This window comes from Azolla caroliniana, unplaced genomic scaffold, assembly GCF_043228905.1.
Source record: "Azolla caroliniana isolate FFs.n. ecotype wild unplaced genomic scaffold, voAzoCaro1.0.p SCAF_20, whole genome shotgun sequence".
NCBI classification, from domain to species: domain Eukaryota; kingdom Viridiplantae; phylum Streptophyta; class Polypodiopsida; order Salviniales; family Salviniaceae; genus Azolla; species Azolla caroliniana.
The window spans coordinates 6,028,806-6,037,909 of record NW_028230455.1 but is presented as its reverse complement, the minus strand read 5'-3'; the positions used below and the strand labels follow the sequence as shown (position 1 = coordinate 6,037,909).

The 9,104-nt window shown below is 45.2% G+C and overlaps 1 protein-coding gene across 1 annotated transcript; it reads left to right on the top strand.

The window, feature by feature from the left end:
- Positions 1-955: 955 nt before the first annotated feature.
- LOC147850860 (uncharacterized) lies at positions 956-1,606 on the top strand. The gene has a single exon (XM_087336024.1). It carries the CDS (start codon positions 956-958, stop codon positions 1,604-1,606), a length of 651 nt encoding a protein of 216 aa, XP_087192150.1.
- The last annotated feature ends 7,498 nt before the right edge of the window (positions 1,607-9,104 follow it).

Genomic DNA, 9,104 nt, shown 5'->3' with positions numbered 1-9,104 from the left:
TCAAGAACAAGTCCTTTTGAACCCTAGTCGTCTACGATTAATGGTGACAAATGTTGTTGAGACAACTTTGGATTCAAAATTTCTCGATTCTATTCGCTCGAGCATTGGTTCAGATGATTTTGCACAAGATATTTTAGACCACATTGTTCCAAATCATGCTTCTTGTTCACAGTCCAAGTTTTCTTGGATGGATTATGGGAACTTCAGTTGGCATGATGGGTTGCTTTCTCAAAACAACCGTACTTATATTCCCGATGGAACTTTTCGACTTGAAGTCTTGCATCACTGCCATGATTCACCACTAGCTGGACATTTCGGAGCTTTGAAAACATTAGAGCTAGTTACTCGAAACTATTGGTGGCCTCAGGTTCGTCAGTTTGTCATAGACTATGTTTCTACTTGTGATGTATGTTGCCGATCAAAGATGCCTCGACATTGGCCATATGGTTTGTTGCACCCATTGCCCCTTCCAGATGGTCTGTGGAAATCCATTTCTATCGATTTCATCACAGATCTCCCATCTTCCCAAGGCTATGATGCAATTTTTACAGTGGTGGATCGCTTTACAAAAATGGCACATTTTCTTCCATGTAGAAAATTTTTTACTAGTGAAGAATTGACAAGTCTTCTTATGTGAGAAGTTTTCAAGCACCATGGCCTTCCAGATGAAATCATTAGTGATCGTGGACCACAATTTATTGCAATGTTTTGGACACACTTACTTGAGAGCCTTGGAATTTCTCGTAAACTATCTTCAAGCTACCATCCTCAAACTGATGGGCAAACGGAACGCACAAATCAAACATTAGAACAATATCTCCGTTGCTTTATCAACTATCAACAAGATGATTGGATGGATTTCTTACATATGACAGAATTTGCTTACAATAAGTCAATCCATTCTTCTACGGGATTCACTCCATTCTTTGCAAACATAGGATATCATCCTTGATGGATGATGCTCGAAAGTCCAAAAGTCTCAAAAAATCCCACGGTCAAAGATCGTCTAGAAAAACTCAAAGAAATTCAAACCAACCTTTCTCACAATTTGCTTCATGCTCAAGCCAAGTACAAGAAGGTGGCGGATAGACATCGCTTAGATTCTTCACTTGAAGACCCTAAGTTTAAAGTTGGTGATCGTGTCTGGTTATTGCGTCGTAATGTGAAAACTACTCGACCAAGTGCCAAATTGGATTTCCAACGTCTAGGTCCATTTGTAATCTCTCATCAAATCAATGATGTTGCATTTCGTCTGGACCTACCTTCACATATGTGTCTTCATCCAGTATTTCATGTTTCATTATTAGAACCATGGACATCAAGTTCTATTCCAAATCGGGTTATCCCACCACCACCTCCGGTTCAACTTGCTGAAGGACCTGAATATGAAGTAGAAGCTATTTTGGACTCTAAGGTCATCCGCAATAAGTTATATGATCTAGTAGATTGGTTGGGATACACGCCTGCGGATCAGACATGGGAACCTGCAACGAACGTCACTAATGCCTCTGAACTTATACAAGAGTTTCATCTTCATTATCCCCATAAACCAAAACCTAGTTCATGCATTTCGACTCATGGAACTCGTCGTCAAAGGAGGGGATGATGTCACAAAATGTGAATATGAAGGTTTGAACTTGTGACCTTCAAACAATGGTCTTACACTTCAACCATTGCACCAGCTCATTTTCATTAATAAATACATTTTCATATAATTATTATTCAAGAACTCTAGAGCACTAGACACACTAGATGACCGCCAAATGGCATGCACCCTGTACGCCAAGTGGCGCACAACATGTATGCCAAATGGCGATCATGCACATTCTGATGTACAGTATATAAGTCGAAGATCTGCTTAGTGTTGAACCATTCCGGTTCAACACCAGTCTTCAACAACCTTGTAATCTCGGTTTCCGGTAATAGAAATTCTTCTATTTTTGTCTTGTAAAAGTTTTCTCGTTTGTTATTATCTTCTTTTCTTCGAAATCGACCTTGTCTTCGAAGCTTGGGTCATGACAATTTCAATGTAGATGTCGTGAGACCAAGGTCTGATGCAAATTGCTCGAGCTTGTCGACTCATAAGGCCTTTGTAAATATATCAGCAACTTGGAGGTGTGTATTGGTATGTTGTAGATCGATCTCGCCGGCTTGTACGCGCTCGTGGATGAAATGGTAATGCACTTCGATATGTTTAGTCCGCGCGTCGAATACGGGGTTCCACAGGAGGTAGATATTGTTCATGTTCTCGCAGTAGAGACAAATTGGATCCTTGATGGGAATGCCCAGATCCTTTAGTATGCGTTTAAGCCATACGGCTTCGCATGTGGTGACTGTTGCATCCCTATATTCGGCTTCTGTGCTTGACAGTGCGACTGTCGGCTGTTTCTTGTTGCTCCGCTACCAAGGGAGAAGAAAAATTTGGAGGTGGATCGTCTATCCGCTTTATAGCCTGCCCAGTCCGTGTTGGTGTACCCTTCGAGTCGAATAGTCATGTTTGATTTATACATGATTCCGTAAGCCATTGTCGTACTGACATACCGTAGTATCCTCTTAGCACAACCAAGATGAAGGTTTCACAGATTCTGCATGAATTGGCTAAGTAGGCTGACCGAATAACTGAGGTCGGGTCACGTAATGGTTAGATAGATCAAACTACTGATCAGTTGTCGATACTGAGTTACGATCGAGAGGGGTAGACACAAGCTTGCACTTGGTCATTCCGAACTTGTAGAGTAAGTTGAGGACATAGTGCCATTGTGAGATCATTATCCCGATTGGTGTCTGAATTACTTGAATGCCTAGGAAGTAATGGAGTTCGTGTAGGTCTTTCATTTTGAATCTGCTGGAGAGAAGTGTTTTGACTTTGTTGATCTCGGCAAGATCCTTTCCTCTGATGACTAAGTCATCCGTGTATAGGATGATGATGATCGGGCTATCCGACTCATTTCGGATGTACAGAGAAGTATCGGATTTTGACATTCAAAATCCGACTTGATGAAGATACTGCGTGATCTTCGAATGCCAAGCACGTGGTGCTTGTTTGAGGCCGTAGAGTGGCTTCTTGAGTTGGCATACGACGCGTGGATGTTTACGCGATTCAAATCCGGGTGGTTGTATCATGTACACCTCTTCTTCTAACTCTCCTTGGAGGAAAGCATTTTTCACATCCATCTAGTGGAGGTGCCATCCCTTCGCTGCGGCGAGTGCAATTATTATCCGTACAATTACTGACGGACCCCATGTCGCCAAATGCCGTACCTTCCTTTGTGATATAAAACGCCTTCGACGAGGCAGAAGTGATGGCTTCGGACGGCTAGTCGTTTCTTCTCGTCCGTGCGTAATTGTGGTGGAGGCAGTGCTGTAGTTAAAAAGCACGTCATTTCCATAAGCCAGCGGTCCGGAAAGGTTTATTCCGTTTTTTGTGCCAGTGTCGCTGCTCGCAGGATGTCGGCGTTCGGAAAATCGTCGTCGTCTTTCTATACTGTTTCTCCATTCTCGAGTCTGCTCATAAAATCCGCCACTACGTGTTGCGTCCCTGGTCGGTGCTGAACTACAAAATCGAATTCCTGGAGCAGCAGCATCCACCGCGCCAATTTCCCTGTCAAGGCTTGTTTCTCCACCAAATACAGTAGTGCCGAATGATCCACGTGGAACGTGAATTTCCTTCCTAATAGATAGTGTCAGAATTTATTGATGCTATAGATCATCCCTAGCGCCTCCCGCTCTGTTGTGGAATAGTTACGCTCTGTTGTTTACAATTTACGACTTGCGTAGTATACTGGCCTGTACCAGTTTGGTTCGGTGAGCTGCATTAGTGCGCTTCCTATTGCTATGTCCGAGGCGTCGACAAACACGTGGAATGGCTTCGCCCAAACTGGTGGTTGTACGACGGGAGCCTGTGTGAGCATTATCTTAAGTGCGTCATAGGCCTTAACCTCCGTTGCAGTCCATTGGAAAGGAGTCTGATGTACGACAACGTCTTGCGGCGTGGCGAAGTCCACCAAATACCGTATCATCCGACTATGCCACCGTATTTGTCCTAAAAACTGGCTAAGCGATTTGGCGTTTGTCGGAGTTTTGGCTTGCGTAATTGCGGAGATCTTGTTTGGGTCGACCGCTATTCCCTCCTTGCTGACTATGTGGCCTAGGAGAGTCCCGCTGATCACGCCGAAGGCACATTTCGCGGGATTCAGGCTTAAGCGTGCGGTGCGGCAACATTCCAGGCATAGTCGTAAGTGCGTAAAATGGTCTATTGTTCTCCCATATACCGCAAGGTCGTTTAGAAAAACTTGCATGAACGCCGGAATGTATTCCCCAAATATCTCCGTAATCGTTCGTTGAAAGGTTGCCGGCGCTGTCTTTAGCCCGAACATCATGACGACTGCCACATATACTCCCTAGTCCGTGCCAAACGCCGTCTTCTCCTGGTCCTCGGGATGCATGCGTACCTGGTTATAGCCAATGAAGCCATCTAAAAAACTGTACATCTCATGGCCTGCGACGACGTCCAACACACTATCGGTGAAGGGTAAGGGAAATGCGTCCGTAATGGTTACGATGTTTAATTTTCGGTAATCTACGCATACCCGTATTTTGTCGTTTTTCTTTGGGACGACCACTATCGGGCTTAGCCATGTCGCTTGTTTAACTGGTCGTATGAACCCCGCCTTCAGGAGCTTGTCAATTTCTTCTTTCATGCGGGTCGCGTAGTTGGGGTTCATGCGGTAGCGGCGCTGCTGGACGGGTTTCGCGTCAGTTGCTACATTGATCTTATGCTGATAGAACTTGGGATCTAACCCCTTCACGTCCTCGTGAGCCCAAGCGAATACATCTTTATATTCTGTGAGTAGTGCGATCATCGTGATTCTCTGGTCCGGCCTTAATTCCTTTGCGATGGAGAGGAACCGGGGCTCCGATTCCGTACCCACATTTACTTCTTCGAGAGCGGAAGCGGTGACTTGTCGTGAAATCTCCATTTCCCTTTCGAATGCCGCTCGTGCTCTGCTGAGTTCCAATATGGACTCTGGGTTTGGTTCGTAAGGCTCGTTGTGGGGAACAATGGCCGTGGCATATTCTACTGCGGTTGCGATGACATCTATTTCGAACAACGGAATAATCCGAGGGTGTTCGTCGAGGTATGCCTCCAATTATGCATCTTCCACCCCAGCCAACATATTTATATCCTCCGTGTATAACGGTGTTATACCCTTAGGTTGTGGCGTGCTGCCTTCCGTAGGTATGCGAACCTTGGTGCGTCCATGCCGGAAACTAATACACTCGTGTTGCTAGCTCTGCTTGATATTTGTTGTCCAAAGCCATGGTCTGCCCAGAAGCACTTGGTACACCCCTGGGGCGTCCAAAGCGAGGACGACCGCCGAGATGTCGAAGCGGTGTCCGCCCACGATGATGCCTATTTTGCGAATTAACCCCAACGGTCGCACTGAGCGGGTATCTGCCATGCAGAGCCAGAATGGACACGCCTCCCATTCGGAAATGCCTAATTGTTCACAATTTTTCACGCTAATTACATTGACGCCTGAGCCGCTGTCGATTACGCATCCCCTGATGCTACTTACTCCTCGCGGTCCGGCCTTGTTTGTCGGAACGTACGCGGTGGCTGCTGTTGGTCCCGGCGTTGTTCTTGGTGCCGCTCATCCCCCGAGCTTTCGTTGTAATGCCGGTGATCCCTATACTGCCATGGCTTAGCCCGATAGCCATTGAAGCCACCTCGTTTGTTTGTCGGCCGTTGATTCTCGTAGCGCCGACCCCCTTTGGCGTAACTCGGATGTCCACGATAATCCTCATCCTCTGGGTCGTCCTCCTCGGAATTGTTGTGATTCCTGCGATTCCGGTTGTACCGGCCCTCCCGCGGGTTGCGATCCTTATACCGGGGTCAGTCTTCTTGCCTCCTTTGTTCAGCCCGGTGCGGTCGACGCTGTGCGTCCATGCTGCGAATTGCGACAGTGGCTCTTTTTAACATATTGTACTCGCATTGGTCGACTGTGTGAGCCTTCGAGTGGCAGATTGGGCAGTGGATTCGCATATTGCAGTCTACTGCGGAATGCCCCGAGTTCAAGTAAATCGTGCACTGGATTGCTTGACGAAACTGGCGTTCCTCATCCTGAGGTAACGCTTGTCGTAAGGAGGACATAGAAAACCTTTCCTCCTCGTCATCCAACTCGAGCTATAACGCTCGTTCAATTACCATATCCGCCGTTTCCCCTTTCACGCTATTGTTGTTAAGCATTGCCCGGATGGGCCGGCGTAAAGCTGCCAGAAATGTTTCCCGAGCCTCATCTTCCGCTGGGCTTCGTTCCAGTTTCCGTCGTAAATTTTGGAAATGTAAGCTGAAGTCTGCTATTGTCTCGGTCGGCAGTTGCTTAATTGTGTAAAACTGCCCGAGAATCTCGTGTTGTGGAACCCTGCCATCGAAGAACCGCAAGAAAGCGGACTGCAGCTGATCGAAGGTTGTTATGGCTGGTAAATCCATTTGTGAATGTCAAAATGCCACACGCCCATCTAATGTTAATCCGAACTCCGTCATTTTCGACTGGTGTGCCACCGCCTCGGAGAGGCTCTGCGCCATGTGGTTCGCATTCCAGACATTTAGGAACATGCGAATATGAGTTGCGGCGTCGGTTTCGCCGTTAAAGTGGGGGTATGCAAAGGCCATAGTGGGAGCTACGGCAGGTCGGGAAAGACCATAGGGTGGCTGTGGTGAGCGTGGCCCCAGTGTCTCGTCGAGGTATTTTGGGAGCGAAGAATCCCCTTTGTACTCACGGCAGGTAGTACTGAGGTCGCTGAGGTGCGGCTTTTGCCGTGCGCGTTCTTCTGCTTGGCGTGTGACGGACCTTGTTATTGGCCGGTCTTGTCATGTTGGTTCTCTGGGTCGTCTGCAGCTAAACATCCATTCGTTGTTGCTCGTCTGTGAGAAAACACAAATCACCAAGCGTGCCAAAAGTGTTGCCGTTTAGGAACACGGTCCACGGTCAGTCCTTCGACCTAGACCTTAAAGTGGGTGTGGAACAACGAATAGGTGTTTAAGCGTAATGCATAAGGGAAGAATCCCTGTAACCTATCAACGTATAAGGGGAGACGGCTACAACCGAATCCCTGTCAAGGGTTACACTTACGTACTTAAACGCTTAGGTATTCAAGACACACAGCGAATTAGCCATAGCTATACACATGTAATCAGAGAAGCTAGAATTCTATTGAGTCTTCACATTCCCCAAGAGAGAGAGTGGTTGTTGTAAGTTAATGAAGAAAGAGGGTGACTCTATATAAAGCACCCTCCTCATACTTCATACTAAGTTAGTTGTGACTCCTTGTAATGCTACATTTTCATTTATCATATTCTCCTTGTTAATATACATCTCCTTCTTTTTGAGTATTTCATTTTGTCTCTTATCCATCTTGTGTTTCTCTCCTCTCCTCTTTCCTCTCACACATACACATAACACACATCTCTTTCGCTACACAAGAATCATACCCGATTCTTTACAGGACGTATCTACAACTTGTCACCAACTGAGCTTGATGTTCTTCGAGCCTACATAGAGAAAAACTTGGTGAATGGATTCATTTGAAATTTGAAATCTCCAGTTGGTTCACCTATTTTCTTTGTAAAGAAAAAAGATGGATCACTTCTTCTAGTCGTTGATTACCTAGGCCTAAATAAAATTAGCATCAGAAACAAGTATGCACTTCCCCTAATCTCGAGTCTTTTAGAAAGGATTAATGGAGCAAAGTGTTTCACAAAGATCGACTTACGAAGTGCATATAACCTCATACGGATTTGATTGGGAGACGAGTGGAAGTGAACTTTCTGCACCCGATATGGGCATTTTGAGTATATATTTATGCCATTCGGGTCATCAATGCACCAACAATGTTTTAGTACATGACAAATGATATTTTTCGAGATCTTTTGGACATATGTCTGATCATCTACCTAGATGATCTACTAATTTATTCAAAAAAACTGGAAGAGCATGATTCTCATGTATGGTTAGTAGTAAAACGACTACGAGAACATGGTCTTTATGCAAAACTCGAAAAGTGTAGTTTTGATAGTAAACAGGTGGAGTTCCTAGGCTATGTCATCTCCTTTGAAGGGATCTCTATGGATCCTGCTAAGGTCCAAATGGTGTTATCTCCTCCAATGAACAGATCATCCACGTATAGGATGATGACAATCAAGCTTCTAGACTCGTTTCGTATGTAGAGGGAGTTGTCGGATTTCGACATTCGAAAGGCAATTTAATGAAGATATTGCGTAATCTTCAAATGCCAAGCACACAATGCTTGTTTGAGGCCGCAGAGAGGCTTCTTGAGTTGGCATACGGCTTTTGGATGAATGCTGGATTCGAAGCCGGGTGGTTGTACCATGTACACCTCCTCTTCTAATTTACCTTGAAGAAAGGAGTTCTTGACGTCCATTTGGTGGAGGTGTCACCCTTTCATCGCCGCGAGTGCGATCATGGTCTGCACAGTTTTCATCTTTGCCATTGGGGCAAATGTCTCTTTGTAGTTGACTCCATGCGTCTGTACGTCTCTTCGTAGTCGACCTTTTGTCATTAATGGAATGATCAATGTTGTCACTTTTCACCTTGTTCTACCTTCCCAATTAATGGATACATCGTACAAGTTCATAGTTCTCTCCTACAACCATGTCAAAAAAGCTTTATTCCAAATCATACTACACCACCTCCACCCCTAATCGAACTTGTAGATGGACCTGAGTATGAAGTTGTCACCATCCTCGAATCCAAGATTGTTTGCAACAAGCTCTACTATTTGGTGGATTGGTTAGGATATAGTCTAAGTGATTGTACTTGGGAACTAGTAGAGAATGTGGCAAATGCTCGAGCCCTTTTGCGGATTTCCATTGGCAATATCTAGACAAACCAGGTCCCCAATTACAGACGGCTCGTAAAACTTGTCGTTCGAAGGGGGAGATAATTTCATGATATGGCCTCAAAAAAAATCGAACCTGTGACCTTATGTTACATAGGTTAAGGCCATACCATTAAGTTATTCATTGTAATAAAACATATATTTTTTTCATTTGCTATTTCATTATAGAAAATTCTTGTATG

Coding starts and splice junctions, on each gene's coding strand:
- LOC147850860 (XM_087336024.1), top strand. CDS start 956: ATGATGCTCGAAAGTCCAAAAGTCTCAAAAAATCCCACGGTCAAAGAT.